The 21,281-nt window shown below is 35.5% G+C and overlaps 1 protein-coding gene across 1 annotated transcript; it reads right to left on the minus strand.

Moving 5' to 3' along the window:
* Positions 1-417: 417 nt before the first annotated feature.
* LOC127227332 (olfactory receptor 6F1) lies at positions 418-1,377 on the minus strand. The gene has a single exon (XM_051191641.1). The coding sequence runs from the start codon at positions 1,375-1,377 to the stop codon at positions 418-420; it is 960 nt and encodes a 319-aa protein (XP_051047598.1).
* Positions 1,378-21,281: the final 19,904 nt, after the last annotated feature.

Here is a 21,281-nt window from a genome sequence, read left to right on the forward strand (position 1 = left end):
AAAATAGTGTCTGTTTCACCACATGTATTTAGTAAGTGATTATTAAATGCATTTTGTGGTATTTTTATTTAGTTTCCATAAGACTCTTAGATGAAGAAACACTGGTTTATTTACCACGTATTTTATGGGCTAGGTTTCGTGCCAAGGTGAAAGACTTAAAATGTGAATTTGAAATAAAACAATTGTGAACAGAACAGGCTATTGGCAAAAAAGTTTTCATTTTTTACCATTTATCAATGTGGTATTATATTAAACAAAATGAATAGGATAGGAACAAATTCTCAGTATTATTCAAAGAAAAACATAATGTGCAGAGGTGGGCATATTAGACTATATTCTATTTCTTAATTTCAAATACTTATCATGAGCAAATGAGGTGTGAGACTTGTCTCTATAGAGAATTTAATTATTGCTTTCTCAAAACTCATGGATGTTTCTTTTCAATAGACATCTCTTTTGTGATAGAAATTTCTGGAAAGCTTTCATCACATCTTTGTTCCTCAGGGTATAAATGAGGGGGTTGACTAATGGGGTGATCACACAGTAGAACACTGAGATAACTTTGCCAATTGTGAAATTGTACTTGGCTGGAGGGCGAACATAGGCAAAGATTATGGTGCCATAGTAAATGGTAACTACTGTGAGGTGGGACGCACAGGTTGAGAATGTTTTCTTCCTTGCCTCCCTGGAAGACAGCTTGATTATCGTGACCACAATGTTGCCATACGAACTCATTGTGAGAAGGAAAGAACTGAGAATCACCACAGAGCTGCAGGTGTAACCCAAGGCCTCCACCAAGAATGTATCTGAACAGGATAGTTTAAAGATAGGGTCAGAGTCACAAAAGAAATGGTTGATTTTCTGTGGGCCACAAAAGTCCAGCTGAGAGATGAGTATGGTGGGTAGCAGAGGGGCAATGAAGCCCCCAATCCAAGATCCAGCTGAAAACCTCAAGCAATTTGGAACACCCATGAGAAGTGAGTAGTGCAGAGGACGGCAAACAGCCAAATGCCGGTCATAAGCCATCACTGCCAGCAAGATGCATTCAGTGGCTCCCAGGGAGAAGAAGAAGTAGTACTGAGCAATACAGCCTGCTACAGGAATGGTAACAGACTTTGTGACACATGTAGCCAGCAACTTAGGTACTGTGGCTGTAGTATACCAGATCTCCAGGAAAGACAGGTTTCCTAAGAATATGTACATGGGTGTCTGCAGTGTGGAATACATCAAAATAAGGAAAATTATGAGAGTGTTTCCCAAGAGAGACAGCAAATATACAGTGAGAAACATTAAAAATAATGCAAGCTTCAGTGAGGAGGAGCCGGAAAACCCTAAAAAAATAAACTCTGTGACTGCTGTTTTGTTTGTTACATCCATATTTCATCTTCTCAGCCCTGGGAGGGAATAGCAGCACTCTTGTAATGGTATGTGAGTGAGAATCAGGACTGTACCATATTATCCATTTCTGCCAAGACTCTAAGTGATGCCTAACAACCAGAAAAAAATTAAAGCTGTTATTATTATTTAGATTCCATATTAAAAATAATCTCTAATATGAATATTCTATGTCTTCCAAATGAGAAACAAAAGAAATACTATCAATTAAGAAGTAGGGCACAGATAACCCTGATAACTTGATTTGAAGATCATGTAAGAACATGGCACCAGATGACATTAAGGATTTCATTTCCTAAAGTACAGATACAAAATTCATTAGTTGATGCAGTTATTGGTGGAGGCGTTCATATCTGTGTAGTGCACCCTGTTAAGTAAAAGGCTACCCACAATTTTAAATTCATGGTCTTTATTTACATATGAATTTATGATTGGAAGGAGATAAGGACATGAATTAAACATACCATAACATACCATTTTTTTTCCTGAACATCCATTTAACTTTCCTAATCCCTGCTTTATTTATGTTTAGAATCTTCACATCTTCCTACTTTTTGTCATTAGAGTCATAAGAATTCCCAGTGGCTGTATTCACATGCATTGATGTCAAAATATCCAAGTGATGATTTAAAAGTTTAAAAATCTTTATAAACACAATAAAATTATCTTTATATTTAATTTTTTAGATTATGAACTCTCTACAATGAAATATACTGAATAAGTATCTTATATAACAATGAAATCCCATTACAATTCAACATGGAAATTTTCTTTTGTCTGTACTTTCTTATTTCAACTCTTTCTGGAGATTTTAAGATATAAAACTTCATTAAAACAATGTATATGTATATGTTGTCTATGCATCCTTGATTACACAGGGTTATTATTCCAATTAATGTTTTTTACATAGAGGAGAGTGTTTACTGGAAGTTATTCTTTACCAGAGACAACTAATGTTATTATGTTGTCAATATATTATTTGCTGCCTAACTGAAGCTTTAAATACTATTCCTAAAAATCGTTGAAGCTATTGCCTTAGTTTTGTAACAAAAATTCTGCTTTCAGGCTATAAATTCATTCAAAAAGCTTTGAGAAATTAAGGAGAATTTCTAATTCAAGAAAACATTTTTTTAATTTGAAATAATTTTTTAAAAAGGTTCTTTAAAAAAAACTTGGCTTTTAAGGATGATATTAACATTTTATGATATTTACAAAAGACAATATTCCAAAGTGGTTTTCTTGCTCTTAGAAAAAGGATATTACATAGCTTTTATTTAATCATTAATAAGAAAGCTATAGTCATTATTTTTAAATAATTTAATTAGAATTTTTATGTGAAATTAGACTAATGTGATTACCTCCCAAAGTCTCTGTTTCTTTACTAAAACACATTGTAGTTCTAATTCTGCTTTTAGGAGTGATAAAAAAAAGCACATTATTCCACTGAACTATGTTAGAAAGAAACTGGAAGACAGAGAAAATGAACTTGAAATCAATGAAAGCTTTTATTAATACTCAAAAACAAAAACAACTCATACATAACTTTCTGTTTTCACCTTATAGAATAGAATCATTCACCCTACATAAAACAAAAAAAATGCATACTTGAGAATGAATATTGCTTCTCCTTAACAATATTTTTAAAATCACATAAGCCCTACTGGCAGTTATTTGTGTGGGCCCTCCATGACCTGTAGACATTGAGGAATGACACATACAGTTCCTTCTCAGCATACCTACCTTGGGTGTTCTGCATTGTTATTTTACATAAATGTATTATTATCATTTAAACATTCTTGGTGTCTTCATTTTCAGCAAAGCTGTGCAGTGAACACATTCCTCGGGCATCTCAAAGGAAAGCAGGTATCTCTCCCTTGTTCTGTTAATGGCCATGATGAAGCAACTGTGCTCTTGGTGGCACTGCATTCTTTCTTATTTCTCAGTTACATTTTCCTGCTGTGGTCCAGTTACAGGAACAAGGAGTCCAGAGTCCCCTCCTGAGAATCATCATGATTTCATCAGCCCAGAGCCTTGGGACATCTAAATAGATTCCCTGAGGAATTTCCGTTGTTAAGGGTCAGAAAGTTTTCCCTTTGGAACTGGAAAAGAACAGAGATTCTTTACAGCATTAGACATGTCACCACAGGAACTAAGTAAGAATGGTGTCCCAAATGACTTCATTAGCTGCCACTGACTATGGTCTGGGGTCTTTCAATTAAAGTTATGAAAATGAATCCCTTGATATTTCAGCCTTCTAAATATTTTTTTTCTTAAAACATAAACATTTTAAACAAGATTAGCATTGAAAAACCTTAATCTATAATATGAGAACAACAAACCATAACAAAAGAAATACTGGGCTGTTATTATTTATGAAAATTTAAAGTATGTGGTGATGCAAAAGAAAAGTCTTAATGGACAGTAGAAAGCAAGACTGGGAAGTGTCATGAAAAGGGTACACACCAGAGCATACACAGCATTGCACAGATGGGAAAACTAAAGATAATGGGGCCAAAAATATTTTTAGTCTTGTGGAGAATATAACATGAATTGGTATATATCATCGAAAAGAAACAAAGAAACAAATTTTATGTAGTTCAAACTTATTATATTCCTCAACAAAAATGAGGACCCTTTCAACATTATTTTTGTTATAACAACATAACATTGCTTAATATATTTTCTTCCTAGAGAGTGAAACTCTGAGTTGTGACAATTTTTAAAACCTATTATATATCAGTTGTACACAACAATGGGAATGATACATTTTTACACAGGTTTAACTTTACCCATTCCTTCTTCCCACACAGCTACACTCTGGCATCTCCTGTTTCCGTCTAATAAAAATAATGTTAATAAGAATAGTTTTTCTTTTAGATGCCACACATTAGAGTAAATACATGGTCCTTGTATTTCTACATCTGACTGAATTTCCTAAACATCTTTTCATCAGCTAAGTTACCAGTAACTGTCCCTAGAAGTGATTCAACTCAAGTCCAAAATAGTGTGTGAATTATTTTACTATACAATGGCTGAGCAGTCATTACAGGAATGTGCATGAATTAAAACAATTGAATTACCAAACAGTACCACTTTAGAATGATTAATAACCTCATGAAAGATGTATTACTGTCCAAAATTGAATTAAACTTCTACCACTTATGTAGTTAGGCACTTTGCCCAAGACCATTTAAGCAAGTGGCGAGAAGAAATCATGGATGGATTCTCAAATGGTAAACTTTGTTTTTCTATCCTTTCCTTCTACTAGAAAATGTTAACAACCCAATTACTACTACCCTAGATCCAGAAGTCACTACATTTTATTTCTCAAACTATATTGCCAAACACACTATAGATTATCACAATAACCTCTACACCACAGTGGCTGATAGACATATCTAAGTTTGATAATACTGCTTTCCCTCTGGATGCCAATAAAACCTGTTCCCTTAGACCCACAAGGTGCAAAACAGTAATATACACTTTATTAATTGTTAGTTGACTGTTTGCTCTTAAACCCAAGAACATACTTTTAACACATAATAATTTACCCAAATTTCTCACATCTCATGTTTTTTTTTTTTTTTTTTTTTTTTTTGGTATCCACAAAAGATGGGTATGTACTCAGATATGGATTTAAGCCAATAAAAAGTCTTTATTAGTCAGACAGAATATATACTGGGTTTTGAGATTCCAGTGCATACCAGAGCCTCTCAAAGGTAATCTTTTAAGCTCAAAATACACATTTTAGATTATCATACTTCATTTAATATGAATAATTAGTCAGAAGCAGAACTCTGGAACCCAAAAAATAAGGTTAATCCATTTAGAAATTTCCCAAGAACTCTAAACATTGTTGGATTAGGTTTTTGTTTTCATTTGGGGTGATGGTATTTTCTACATGCTGGATTTCACAACCTGAATGGTACTACTATAATGGGGTCAATTGTGATAAGGTCTGGTGACCTTCTAAGGTATGAGGGCCTGTAATATTCCAATTGGTATAAATGAATACATTGAATCATGGACTCATACTATTCTAAACCATATAATAGATTCAAAGGACCATTAAGTTTACTGAACTGATACATAATTTTTCATATAGTTTAAGATACATGGTATCACAATGAGAACTGAATAACCAGACTGCTGGGGGCCTGTCTAGCACTTAACAGTTCTAGAGAGGAGGCAAGAGGCAGGTTAGGAAGAACTGAGTCAGGCATGGTGGTCAGGAGTCTCTTGAAACTTTGAATGACCATCAGGGTGTTTATTTGTATAGAGCTCAGTAAACATAGATACATTTTTGTTGCTCCAAAATATAAATCATATTATTTGTTTATCTTCCTTTTGCATATCTGGGGTCATAACTTTTGTCATCATTATAAACCATGATAGAATAGAATTGTCTTTTACAAGCAGTTTTCCACATCAACCCTATAACCCAGCCGCTAAGACACTAGAGGCATATTTTCCCAAAGCAAGCATATATGATAAATGATAGCCCATTCTCAGTCTGGTAGCCTTAGTGGTTTCAAAAGTGATAGACAGAAAGAAAATCTCCAAGACAGCAAAGGCAGAGTGCCAAGGCCTGAGACGTGTATTACTAACTTTTGATGGACAGAGTGTCAGCTGTCGGTAGGCTCAAGAAAAATTCTCTGGACAAAGCTGCTTTAGTTGTTTAACTTCTTACATAATACAATATTGATGCTTTATATATTTCTGTAGAATTTATCTATATGTCTAATTCTGACTTTTGCTTTTTGGTCATATGACACCACACTGCTCCTGCATGAGCTAAAGGTTTTAGATTTTGAACAAGTTTCAGCTCCTTATAAAGCTCTAACATTAGTTTGAACTTCCCTTAAGTCACAGTGAATTTTGGGCCAATGGTGTTTTAAGTAAAATCAGCAATTGTGGCTGATTTCTGGCTAAAAATGATTAAAGGTCAAAATGGAATGTAAGTTTCTGTCATACTAACTACCATCTGCATCCCATCATCTTTCCTCAGTTCCCAAGTCCATGCCTGAGAGTGCTGGATTGGACCATGAGTCTACACCTATAACCATAATAAAAAACACAAAATTTGGGGGGAGATAAAGGTGCAGGAAGTGAAGGGGTCTAGGACCTGATGAAACCTTAATTCTAATGGTCCAAAAGCCTGTAGGCAGTACATGTATCATCAATATATGTGTCTTCTACTCTCTTACGATTGGTGTACTGAAACCATGATGTAATGCCAGATATCATCAAAGTCATAGGAATGAAGAGAATCAGTTTTCAAGTTGAGTCCAGTTGGGTTCAAGGAGGGTTCTTTTAAGATTGTTTCCAGTGCTCCTTTGGTGACCTGCTTGATCCAAGTTCAGTATCACTGACCTAGAACAAGGAAAAACTGGTGGGGAACTCAGAAGTGGCCTGAATTTCTCAAATAATCCAATGAGTATCCCTTATAGAGGACCAAAGTGTAGTGTGATGAGAAATAAAAAAGAATCCTGCCAACTGTTTGCCTTAGGGAAACAATGCAGGAGGTCTCCTCCCCTCCCCCAATAATCCCATAGGGATTAAAGTACCTGGATATACAGAGTACAGTGAGACTAAAACAAAGCTAAGGAAGGAAGTCTATCCATCCTGAACTGGACTGTAATGACAATTTCAGTCTCCTTAGAATTTTTAGTTCTATATGCAAAAAATAGTTTTTAATCAATGCCTAAATCTTTAGCTGTTAATTGATAATTTTAGGCTATGTAATTGAGGCGATTGTCAGACCCCATTGTTGGAGGTGGGATAAATCAGGGAACCAGTTCCTGGAGAAGCTTTTAAGCTATTTGAGCAGGTTCCGTCTCTGTGGGGAACACTTATCCTTAAATAGTACTTCTGAAAACAAGCAAGTACTTCTATCCTGGCAGTATGGATACTGGTCAAGACAGTTTACCAGACATCTCCAGGGTGTTGGCCTCTCATTTACACCCCACAACTGAATAAGAACTCTGTGTTCTGGATTTAAGTAAACAGAAACCTGGCATCTAGCTGAAATATTCTACACCAGATTATCTAGTCTAGGAATAACACACCTTCATCTGGGGAACTCAGAAAGTTTTGTGGACCCCAGGTAAGTAGCCAGATGAAGATCAGCTACTAGAATCCTAACAAATGATTATGGAGAGATGATCTTTCTTGTGTACATTTTCTTTTACATCCCCTATTTCCTTTTAGTTGGGTCATTGAATCTTAGGCAATACTAGGACAGGATTTGTCACAAGAATATCAAGAACCCCCACGTGTCTTAGGGCCATTTGTTGGGCAGAAACATCAGCAGCCTAGTTAACATTCTACTTGGCTCAGTGTAGTCATTTTTTTTTTTTTTTTTTTTTTTTTTTTTTGGTATCCTGGGCAATGGATGATAGTAGCTCATAGCAGAAGCTAAATAACCTCTAAAAGGGCCAAGATAAGTGTTTGTTTGTTTTGTTTTGTCACTTTTACAGAAATGACAATCTGTCTTTCTCTATAGGACATACCATAGACATGTGCTATAGTAAAAGCACATTGTCCATATATGTACTAACAGACTTTCCTATTTCCCCATCTAAAAGTCTGAATCAATTGATCAGTTCTGATCAATAGGATTCAAGTCATTTCATTTAAAGTAACCGTTTCAGCTACTGCTTTCATCTATCTTTCCTCTTCAGACAATCATGAAAGAACACATATGGGACAGCAGGTAAGAGAGTGGAAGGATTGGCAGAAGAGCATTCCTCAAACGAGGGTGGAGTGTGGGCCAGGAGTAGGGCCAAACAGGAATTAGATAGCCATCATCCTGGTGGTCCTTAGAGGAGGTCCTCAGTGGCCTAGAGTGCTGTAGTACATGACTCTCACCTAAAGTTAATTTGTGTTTTTAAACTAGCAGTAGCTGCCACAGTTCCAAGAAAGGCATGCCATCTAGGGGCTAGAGGGTAGAAACTTTATTTATTTATTTTATATAACCAAGTCCATTTAAATGAAAACAAACATTTATAGACAATATTTGGGAATTTGGGCATCATTCTTTCCCAACTACTTCCTCCTAGTAGGGGGCGCTGTCATGGGGGATTCTAACAAGATGCAGAAATCCTGGCTGTAGTCTGTAAGGCTGCTTTGTCCAGCTGTTTTGATCACCTAATTCTCTGTTTCAGGTGGTCTGGCTTGATCAAACCACATTAGTCTGGAAGTAATCCACAGCTTTTCATTTTCTGTGGAAACAAAATAGAAATCCTTTTCCTCAGTAACTTGTCCTTGAACTTAAATTTTGGAAAAAAAAATAATAATAATGGTATCTTGACACCACCAGAGGAACTAGGATACAAGGTGTATTCTAAGAGATTCATATAAAGTTCCTCACAGAACCAGGAAGGGAAAAGTCCCCCCAGAGCACAGAGGAAGAGGGGGGCAGCGAATGGAGAGAGAAGTAGGAGAAAACGAGGGGGAGGAAAGGAAAACGCGTGCGACCAGGAAGATTGAGCCTAGTTAGGAATAGAAGACAGGGGGGGGCGGGTAGAAGCTTTTGTACAAATATGTTATGGGCATTTCCATGACCCAAATGTTTGAGTTAAAATATTTTTTATAATGTCTTTTGTTTTGTTGATTTACAGGTCAGGTTTTGAAACATCTGGAAGGGCATGGGCTGGATCTGAAGTCAGAGCTGTTTTTAAAGCCTAAAATGCCTTTTAATTAGTGTCGGTCCAGATTAGGGTTTAGTGACCCCTTTATGCTAGTGTATGGAGGTCTTATTATCCCTGTAAACTCTGATATCCACAGATAGGAAGACCTAGATCTTGCATCTGTCTCTGTGTCTGGAGTTGGAATCTCAAAGGTGACTGCAATTCTACTTTGTGACCAGTTCCTTTTGCCTGGCCTAATTTGGTAACCATGGTAGGTAAATTCTGATGTACAAAGTTAGGCTTTCTTAGAAAACCTTCTGAGGCCCAAGCTACATGACTCTTTCATCAATCCCCATGTGGCCATTTTATATAATGTATTTTTGTTTTAAAGCAATAATTTGATTACATATTGTTATAGTATGGTCCTGAAAAGCCTCTGCTGGAAAGGCAAACGTTTAGCATCAGAGTTAAGAATTTGTAAATCCTGAGGAAACCTGAAACAGGCAAGTTGTTTACTGTAGCCTCCCTCTGAATCTGCCCACTTAAAAGCAAAAATGGGCTGACTCAACTTCCTCCGATGCGAGACTTAAGAATACAGTGCATTATTCAGGCAATGTATACTTTTTTTTTTTTTTTTTTGGAAGAATTAGACTCATGAGAGTCAGAGGTCTCAGGCTCTTAACAGGTAAGAGAGGAATATTACAGAGTGACTGTTTCTACAATCTTAGCAATATGAACTGCAACTGTACAGCTTTTTTTTTTTTTTTACCACATTTTGGGGCATTGTTTAATCCGGAAGTGGATAATTTAACAATTACTTACTTAATTGAACAATTGCTAAATTGAATAGTTAAAGAAACTTTGTGTTGTACCAGCTCCAGGAGTTTGTTTTCTGCCCATATTCCAAACAATATTTCTTGTCAATATGAGATAATCCAACTCTTAACTTTTCATAGGAGGAAGTTTTAACCCATAAGAAAGTCTTTTGGCAGTTGGCAAGACACAACTATTTAGCTGTGTACCTGCAAGCCAAGCTATATCTCATCCTCTGAGAAAATGACTTTGCTTTTCATTTTATACAAATTTCTTTTCTTTCAATTGGTTCTCTGTGATAAAACACCTCTTATGCTACTCCAGAAGCTGGGAACTATTTAAACCTTTAATTTTTTTTTTTAAATTTTACCAAGTTTTTTTTCTAATATCTCTGGCCAACTTGGTGACAAAATAAATCTTTTTAGCAGCTTTCTTTAATCCTTCTAGAAGTGACCTAAAAAATTAGTCAAAATCTCCTTGTTGGACAGAATGTAACTGCATTAGATCCCAGGTGCAATATGCTACAGCCATTCCCTTTCCTAGCTGTGTCATATTTTTCTACCTTTTTCAGTGAATGTCAGGTTTTGAATTTAGAACCATACAGATCATTGGTTGAAAAGGTCGCAAATCATAAAAGATAAAGGAGTAGAACATCCCTTTTCCCTTAACTGAAGGCTGCTGTCCTGGGGTTGGGTGGGTGGAGGTGTTTAGGGAGCTTGAAAGATGAACACATTCCATTGAACTATTTTCCCCTCCATATATGTGTTATACAGATTATAGATAATTACCTATGATAGTCAAAGCTTAAAGTTAAGTTAGCTAGGTTTTCAAGATACACAGAGATGTATTTGAGATAGATAGGCATTCTTCAAACCTTTCAAAGACCTACAGAATATGGCATTTAAAATGGTTTAGGGTTTTTGTGACAGTGAGACATAATTGCTCTTGGCAATAACACCATTTATGTCAGAAAGGAAGATGGACATTAAAGAAATGTTATGGAGTTTGCCTCCAGTATGGTAAGACTAGCCATTTGGACAAGATACTGCTCTTGTCTGGACTGTTTGAATTTATGCTATATAAACTGGACATGCAGGACCCACAGAAAAGTGACTGCTGATTCAAGATGGACATTGCTATAGAGTTCCTGCTTCATAGAAGAGTCTGCCAGACAGTCTGCAGGACACAGAGGAAAATGACTGACAAACTGCCAATACAAGAAGACAGTTTAAAGTTTCCTGCTTTGCTGAAGAGTCTGCTAGACACACTATGGCCTATGGGCTGAAGATGGAAGATTACAGAAGAACTTCAGGTGACTGACAAAGGCAAGATGTCTCTGTCATTTGTAGAGTTTATATACTATCCTTCTGTGGTCTTTGAAGGAGTTGAAGACAGTTATGGTTATAATTTTCAATAGTTAGGATTAAAGATAACTTACTTAGACTTTAGACACACAAAGATAGAATAGATGATGGAATATTTTATTCAAATCTTGCTAAATGTTAATGGACTAAATATTGTTAACTGTTATTCTTACTTGATAACTGTTGTGTTATATATTTTGCTATGTTAAGGTTAAAATGCTTCTTTTTATTTAGACAGAAAAGAGGAGATGATGGGAGATGCCATTATGTATATATGTTTCTCATTCTGGTTAATGAATAAAGACTGTTGGCCAATCGGAAAGGAAGATAGGAGGGACTAGGAGACAAGGAGCAAAGAGGAAGTAGGAAGGAGGAGTCAGCATGGAGAGCCTGGAGAGAACAGAACCGCCATTCCTCCGCTCTCGGTAAGACCACGTGGAAGTACATAGAAATGGGTTAATAATTAAGATAGAGCTAGCCGATAAGAAACTAGTAACTGGCCAACAGGATTATATTAAATACAGAGTATCTGTGCATTATTTGGGGCTGGCGCGGCGGGGGGACAAGACCAGCTGGCACGGCGGCAGGACAAGACCAGCAGCAGCAGGTGGAAAAACCCGTACTCCTTACATATATGCAATCTGTTTAGAAGGCAATGGGTCCTGGATAAGAGATCTGGCTCTTCCTGCGTTCACATCAGGCCCAAGACTGACCTGTTTCCTGATCAGGAGGTGAGATAATAAACAAGTGAGGACTCTAGAGTGGAAATGGGAGGTCCTTTGGATTTCTGTGGGAAAACCTGTCAGAAGCAAAAGGAGTCAGGGCCCCAGTGATAGAGCACAGGTCTTAAGCAAGGGAGGGGTTAGGTGCAGTGTGTAGGTTTTCCCAATGAGAAATAACTGGAAAATAAATAGAACTGACAGAAATCAATAGAATCACACATCCACACCCCCCCACACACACACACAGAGTAAAGACAGCCATGTGTGTCCACTAAATATTCAAACACCTAAACATACAGGAAAATGCAATATTTCCTACTGATCCCTGATTTTAGATCAATGTCAGACTTTTCCTATATGACCAAAAAGTAGATTTACTTCCTGAGGTGACAGACCAGGAAACTTTAAATTTTGTTTCTGTTTGGGGGTTTTAGGCTCCTCAGAAGCATTACCCAACAATTGATCAAAGAGATTTCCTGGGGACTTGGAACATCTCTGAGTGTACATTCTAATAGCCCCTTGACAACCACAAATTTCCCCACTCTGAGTGGCTTTGAGACAAACTCCATCCCCATGACTAAAAATCTGATTTCTGTAGCTGTATCTCTGTGGGACCTACAACAATGTTGGGAATGTACCAGAGACTACTTGGACACAAGTTTAAGTCAAGAGAAAGTCCTTATTATAAGGTTAGAGACTACACTGCGTGTTGCAGATTCCAGTGCAGACCCATGTCTTTCTCAGGGTGAGCTTTTAAGCACAAAAATCATATCCTGGATCCACATACTCTAGTTAACAAGAACAATTAGACAGAAGATAAACTATAGACACCAATGAGCCAGTTGGTACATCTAGAGATTTTTCCCAGTACCATAGAATTTGATGGATTGTGCCTTTGTTCTCAGTTGGCAGGTAGTGTTGTCTACATGCTGAGATTTAGGGCATGAATGATACTCCCATCACAGAATCATTTGTACTATGGTCTGTTAAAGTGGATATCACAATACAAAATAAAAAGAATAAAAAGAATCTCGACAATTTTAACATGTATAGAGTCTCTTTTGGAACTCAAAATACTCTTAAATATAACTATCTGAAAAACTGAAAAGCAACCCTCCCTGGGGAGCAAAAAGGGGATGTGATGGGGGTTAGTGGAGGAACAGGGGAAGAAGGGAGGGTTCGAGACCTGGATTGACATGTAACACAGGTTGTTTCAAATTCAAATAAAAAAATATCAAAGAAATAAAAACAATTCATATATATCCAATATACAACACTTAAGAATGAACATTTCCATTCCAAAAGGAGAAATGGGAGGAAAACAGTGTAAGACTAGACCAAAGAATTCTTAACAACTGACAGCACAAACACCACAGCTTTCATTGCCATGTCTAGGTCTGGAGGATTCCAGTGGCATCATTTGAATGCCAACAGTTTTGAGCAGTCCCACTGTTCCACTTCTGCTCCCTGGAGCAAATATGACTTCTCTTGGGCAGGGTTCTCATTATGGTACAGCTTACCAAGGCAGACACATCATGCTCTTGGCATCTTCAACTTACTAGAGTCTCCACTAAAACTTGGACTCTGTCTTCATAGCTTCCTACAAAGGCCTCACAGGGTCTTCATAAAGAAATTCAAGCACAACAATTATTGCTTGATCTTGTCAATATTCTTCAACCTTAGTACAATACTCTGTGGCTCCAAAAACCCTGGAATGTTGAATGCCAGTAAAGTCAGCATCAAGTCCAAGATGCATTGGATTTATTCTAGCAGCTTGAGTTATAGTTGACCTCATCTGCCACTGATAAAATGGCCTCTGTGTACCTTAGTGATGGAACCTGAGAAAATATTTCTGTAAGTAGTTGTTTTGAGAAGGGTATAATTTAGTGGAATTTTCAACTTTTTCTCCCTCCTTTAGAATAAATATGAACATTAATAAACCACAATCTATTGATACACAGATTAAGATACATGGGACGAGGTTAAAAGTAGGTTAGTTTTATTCTAGGAGATGTCACTTGCATAAGAAACATATGACCCACCAGTTCCTGCTCCAAGAATCTACACCCAGGCTCCTCTTCGTGACCTGACCTTAACCAAGGACGTACTCAATGCAACAGATGCAGGTGGGGTGTATATCTCACTACAACAATCTTTTGTAGGTAGCATTTGACTTTCAAAGCATCTTTCCTATTACAGCAGTACATAGCACATTTTTAAAATAGTTTTAATTATTTTTTAAAATATGTGTTCTCTGCAACCTCCTTGTCTACTATTTTAACTTTGTTCATATTATTTTCTTCACAAGCTGCACATTATTTGTATCCCACTATCCTAAATTCTCATTAGACTGTAATATACAGAATGATAAATAACAATGTCTCAAGCTTACTATAATATTACATTAAAATTTTCTCCATCAAACAACTTAGCCTAATACTTTGGAATCCAGGAATTGTACTTCAGGACACAATATAAATAGTTGCTAAAATGGTCCACAAAACAGTCCATGTTTCCCTTTAAAACATCATGTGATCGACATTTACTAAAAACATTTTCCTTGGTTCTCTATTATTCTCAAATCCTACTTGAGTGGCCTATTAATCTCTGATTAGAGCATTCTTCATATATTCAGCCTAAATTTATAAAGTCTCACATATTTCATTCATCAGCCACTTCTAATATTCAATCATTTGAGACCGATATAGGTCTCGAAAGAAGGAAAGGGAGTTAGGAAGTACTGTGATTCTATTTTAATTAAACTGTAAATTAATGAAAATAAAATTATTTAAAAATACTTTAAAAACAAAAATAAAGTCCAGCATTTCCTTTGTAACAGACAGAACTGGATACTTAACATGAATTCTCACTTCCTGGTGTTAGTAGTCTCTGTCTTTCACACTTGAACTATGGTACTAGATATACTAAAACTTAACATTTGTACTTAAATGGAGATGTCAGGTTTGATGATGTTTTATTTGCTAATGTAAAACATTGTTACCCCCCCCCCCAGGTAACTCCAATATCCTTAGTTTTTAAACTTTTATGTATTGTAAACTACATTTTCATGAAATGTTTTATATGCTTAAAAATAGTTCAGTGTAATTCAAAATTAATATTTGATTGACATAATTCTCATATATCTTCAAATGCTAAGGACAGGAGTTGAAATCCTTAATAAAATGGACAGTATAAGGGACCTCTGACAGTGGAACCAGGATGTATCCCTAGTGCACAAAAGGACTTTGGGAGCACATTTCCCATGGAGGGATAATCCCTTAACCTAGAGGCAGGAGGGAGGGCCTAGATCCTACTCCAAATGGCTTGACAGATTTTGTTGATCCCTCCTGGAAGGCATCACCCTCCTTATGGAGTGTGTGTGGGGGTGGTTGGAATGGGAGGATGCTTGGGGGGGGGCTGGGAGGGTTTGGAGAGAGGGAAGGAGGGGAACTGGGAATGATATGTAAAATAAGAAAAATAAATAACTAAAAAAGAAATAAGAAAACTGAAAAGTACCATTTGGATTTAAATGCAGGTGTTGAGCATAAGGAGCATTTTTTTTCTTGCTCTTTATGTTATGGCAGTTAATGGATGTTCAAAATCTTGTGTCACTATTTCAATTTATATGAATCAAATATTATGTATTTTTTAATGTCAAAGGTACGTATGTCATTTGTTTATTTTAGTATCTTACTTATTAATTAGCACATCAGTTTGAAGAGGATACATAGAGAAAGGGGTGGGGAAGGAGAGGGACAGGGAGAAAGAGGGGGAGAGAGAGAAAGAGAAAAGGAAAGAGGGGGGGAGTTGAATATCTTCTGGTAGATTTGAGATGCTAAAAATACAAAGAATGCTGTTGTGAGGTGTGTTTAGGTACCCAAAACATTTTTAGATATTGGAGACTATCTTTGTGTTTCCCACTATATTTCATTATCTTCATGATCTCTACACTTTTAGATGACTCAGGTGATACCTTGTCTGGTCCTTCTACCTATGTCTATTCCTGGATTTTAATTGTTCCAGTTTATTTTACCAGCTGTATGAAAATCATCATTTACCTATATTACCTCTGAGCATTTTGTCACAATTAAGGACTATGTTCTCAGTGGATGTTTTTATCATCTACTCAGGAGGGTGCCCAAAGTTTAGATAAATAAGGACAAAACTAGTCAATTTTTAAAAGGCAAGAAAGGTATTTTACTCATCTGTAGACATGCTGTAACCTGTCATATACAGGATGAATTATCTTTATGACTTTGATTTGGAAAAGGTAACAACAGAGAGTTTCATTCTCATTTTTGAATGATGAACATTGCTTGGGTGAATGTCCTTTGACCATGATTGTTACCCTGACCTTCCCTCTACAGAGGCATTTCTCAACAATTCCCCTCTTCTGTTTGACATGTTTTAAGATTTAAAGGGACTTCCAGCTACAAGTCCTAAATATTTGAGAAAAAAATCTTATATTTTTACCTAAGTAGTAACCAGTAATTTTATTAATATAATGTGTGAGGACAGTGTTACATCACTTTAAGAGAAAAGCAATCACAAAGAAATGTTGCTAATTTATAGATGTTTCATTTCAAATGTGAAGGTAGTATCATGGACTGTAATGAACCAAAGTGTCACACATCAAACAAAAGGACTAATCATTGTGTTTCTATGTTATGCCACCTGAATAATGCCTTGTCCTTTCAAATACACATTTTTCTTATTCAATATTTGCAAAATGTGCACAATTGCATATAAACCAATCCAAGAAAGGAGATAAGGATTAAAACATTTCATATAACATGTAACAGATTTGTATTTTACTTCAAATTTATGCTACATACAATAATATTAGTATATTTGTTTATGGATTATATATATAATAAGATGTATATATGTCTAGTGTAAAATAGTATCATGAAAGTATTATGTTGAATGTGGTTTTAGAATATTAAACTTTCCTCTGTACAATTCTTACTTAAATACTTAAAATCTTTTAAAATCTTTTTTATTTTTTAAAAGTATAACTATATGTCCCTTCTCATCCAACACTCCTCTATACCCCTTTTTGCTTTCTTTCAATTTCCTGCCTGTTTGCAATATTTGTTGTTACATACACATGTATGTATATGTACATGTATGCATATATCCATATATATATATATATATATATGGATGTTTTGCCTAAGTGGATGTTGTATAACATCTGCATGCATACACTTAGAAGTCAGAAGAGGATGTTGTGTCTCCTAGAGCTGAAGCTATGGATGGTGTGTGCCATGATGTGCATGCTGGAATCTGTATCCAGTTCTTGTGCATGACCAGCATGTGCCCTCATCTAATAAACCAGCTCTCTAGTCCCTCCAGCAGTGTTTGCAAAGATTTTTCCCTGAGTGGATCTTTAAAATATTCTTTAGTGTTTTCACATTTTTATTTTACTAGAAATATGTTTACTATATTTGAATCATATGAAGTTCAGTTTAAAAGAAACAAATGATTCTTAGTATATCAAATATATTGAATATTGAACAAATTTTAAAATTTATCTATTTGATAGTGTTCATTCTTATTACACTTGCTTCTCAACAAAAGATATGCCAGAGACTGTCTAAACTTGCTTCTTTAATATTTAAATTGTAAATTTCCCACAAATAACCATGAATAAAAGTATTTAAAGTAAATGTAATAGGCATTAAAGCAAATTTATAAAGCAATTTGTGAATACTAAATGTTTACTTTTACAAGCAACTTTCAACCTGTTACATTTTATTGAAAGTCTAAAATCACATTTCTAGATGCAAAAGCATCTTATTGTAAATGTGTATATGTTTCATTATAGATAATGTATTATATTTCTTTCAGATGATTCATTCTTCTCTTTTGGTTGAAAACTTTATATGTTTTATCAAAAAAGGGAAATTTATCCTCTGCAAGCAGTGTTTCTGCATCATTCATTGTTACATGTAATGCTGACACCATACTTTATACTTTAATAAAGAAATGTCATTAAATGTATGTGTGTTGGTATATCAGTTCTAAAACTATGAAAATATGAACATTCAGCTTAGAGAGACACATTGATTACCTAAGGATGCTAAGCTTTTTCTGTATTTCTAATGTATTAAAGTAGACATGTTATTCTTTAAACTTGGATGTTTAATTATGAAAAACACACTGAAATATTTCAATTCAAATAATATTAACTGGTTTTCAAAGGTACCTAATGGAAGTGTTAAGTTGGTTGTAGTGTCAAATAGTCATGTCTGAAAACCTATATACAAATAGCATATAGACTGAACAAGTTATATTTAGCAATATGTATGTATATGCAACTGATTTTCAAAAGGGGGGAGTGTATGAGAAACTTTGGAGGGAGTAAGAAGAAGGGAGAAATATTGTATTTATATTATAATATAAAACCAAAACAAAGCAAAACAACAACAAAACAAAAAATGCACAATGTCATAATGAAACAGTGCTGGTCCCTTCATTTAACTTTTGATTATTCTGTCTGTATGACCAGGAAAGAATTTCCTTGAGTATGCTAGTTTAGTGGAAGTTATGATATCAGTGTGGGTTTTGCCTTGAAACAAACTTTTAGAAGTGAATTTATTTTCTCACTGAAAAGCTTTCTCTTCTATACACCTATTGATAATTTTTATGCAAGAATTCTATTGAAGCATATCAACATTTTCTTTCATTTATTGATATTAATGTACAATTTTTATTTATTCATTAATCTTTAAAGATCACTGACTAATTGGTTATTTTGAAATTTTCTCCAATGCAAAGAAAAATCATATTTCATCTAGAAATTTGACAGGTTTAATGCATTAAAGCATTATTTCTATTAATATTGGCTCATTATTTTTAAATTTATTGGTATTATTCACCTAATTATTTCATCATGGTGACTTTTTCTCTCTTTAGTATGTAGGTGATGATAATATTATTAAAATTAATTTATAAGTTTTTACAAATTAAGTTGTAAAATTTCCTTCATTTTTATTAAATTTATCCATGAAACCATCTTATGCTAGAATATTATTTTTGAGAGGGGAAGCATTAGAATACTCAATGTCCTTATTTTCACTTGTGTATTCAAATTCCCAACTTTGTTTTCTTCTTGGTAAAGATTATTTTATTAAAAACAATGTAATTCAATATGTTCAAATCTCAAGTCCAAATGGATCAAAGAGCTAAACATAAATCTAGCCACACTGAACCACTTAGGAGAGCAAGTGGGAGGTACCCTTGATCAAATTGGTATAGCAGACTGCTTCAAGAACATAACTCCAGTAGCACAGACACTGAAATCGACAATTAATAAATGGGACCTCCTAAAACTGACAAGCAAGGAAACAGTTGACAAGAACAAATGGCAGCCCATGGAGTGGGAAAAGATCTTCACCAATCCTATATCTGACAGAGGGCTGATCTCCAAAATATACAAAGAACTCAAGAAACAGTGCTTTATTCATTAACCAGTATGAGAAACATATTTACAGAATGACATCTCCCATCATCTCCTCTTTTCTGTCTAAATAAAAAGAAGGGCTATAACCTTAACAAAGCAAAATATATAAAACAACACTTGTCAAATAAGAATCAGAGTTAACAATATTTAGTCCATTAACATTTAGCAAGTTTTGAAGAAAATATTCTGTCATCTATCCTATCTTTGTGTGTATAAAGTCTATGTAAATTATCTTTAATCCAAAAAAAAAAAATAAAACTATAGCCATGACTATTTATCTTCAACTCCCTCAAAGACCACAGAAGGATAATCTATAAACTCTAGAAATGTCAGAGACAACTCACTGACTGGTCAGTCACCTAAAGTTCTTTTGCAATGTTTTATTTTTAGCCTATAGGCCATAGTGTGTCTGGCAGGCTCCTCAGTAAAGGTGGAAACTGAAATGTCCACCTATATTGGCAGTTTGTCAGTCACTTTTCTCTGTGTCCAGCAGACTGTCTGGAAGATTCTTCCATGAAGCAGGGACTCTGAAGCAATGTCAATCTTGTATCAGCAGTGCCTTTACTGTGGGTCCTGCATGTCAGTTTATACAGCATAAAGTCAAACAGTCTAGATAAGAGGAATATCTGGTCCATATGACTAGTCTTGCCATATTGGAAGAAAACTTCATAACTCATTTTATCTATGTCCATCTTCCTTTTTGAGGTAGGTGGTATTGCCAGGAGCATTTATTTCTCACTGTCAAGAAAAACCCTAAACCATTTTAAGTGCCATATTCTGTAGGTCTTTGAAAAGATTGAAGAATGACTATCCATCTCAAATACATCTCTATATATCTAGAAAACCTAACTCACCTAACACTAAGTTTGGACTATCATAGATAATTGGCTATAATCTGTACTATATTATGCATTATTTTAAATGAGTCATATAAACACAATGCCTAAACAAGAGGAGAAATGAAAATATCACAAATTTAACCTTAAATTGTATCAATAAATGAAAATCCATTCCAAAACAAAGTAATCATACATATATATATATATATATATATACCATAATCTCCTTTTTACCTTTAAAAATATTGGTTGTGATCATTAACCATTTATAACCGAGTCCATTTAAATGAAAACAAATATTTATAAATGATATTTGGGAATTAGGCCATCATTCCTTCCAAACTGCTTCCTGCTGGCAGGGGGCGCTGTCATGGGGATCCTAAGAAGATGCAGAAATCCTGGCTGTAGTGGTCTGCAAGGCTGCATTGTCCCATGACCATGTCTTCAGGGGGTCTTGCTTGATCAAACCATGTTAGTCTGGAAGGAATCCACAACTTTTTATTGTCGGTGGAAACAAAAATAGAAATCCTTTTCTCCAGTAACAAGTACTTGGACTTAAATTTTGAAGTCAAAGTATATTTCAAATGTATAAATTGCATTGACCCAGCAGCATTTTTTATTTAATTTATTATTTTACATGTCGATCCTAGTTCCGTCTCCCTCCCTCCCTCTCTCACTTTTACCCTCTCTGCCCTCTCACATGCACACTAACCAGCCTCCCCTCCCATCCCCCTGCCCAAATTCCATATGTAGGGGAATGCCATCTAGTTGGGGTCATGTAGATCTGAAAGGTCATGTGAAGTAGGGACTAGGGCTTATCTCCTGTCTATAGGTTAAGGCATTTATCCCTCCATGGGGGATGAGTAAGAAGAGTCCTTTTGTGCACCAGGGATACATCCTGGCTCCATTGTCTGAGGTCCTTTACACTGCTCAATGCTTCTGGCTGAGACCCATATTCAGGCAGGGCTGAATCAGTCCCATGCTGGCTTCCCAGCTATCAGTCTGGTGGCCCGTTAGCTCCTCCTTGTTCAGGTAGGCTGTCTCAATGT

This window comes from Phodopus roborovskii, unplaced genomic scaffold (genome assembly GCF_943737965.1).
Source record: "Phodopus roborovskii unplaced genomic scaffold, PHOROB, whole genome shotgun sequence".
Taxonomy (NCBI): domain Eukaryota; kingdom Metazoa; phylum Chordata; class Mammalia; order Rodentia; family Cricetidae; genus Phodopus; species Phodopus roborovskii.

Excerpts from the sequence above, each read along its gene's own strand:
- LOC127227332 (XM_051191641.1), bottom strand. The coding sequence starts at position 1,377 with ATGGATGTAACAAACAAAACAGCAGTCACAGAGTTTATTTTTTTAGGG.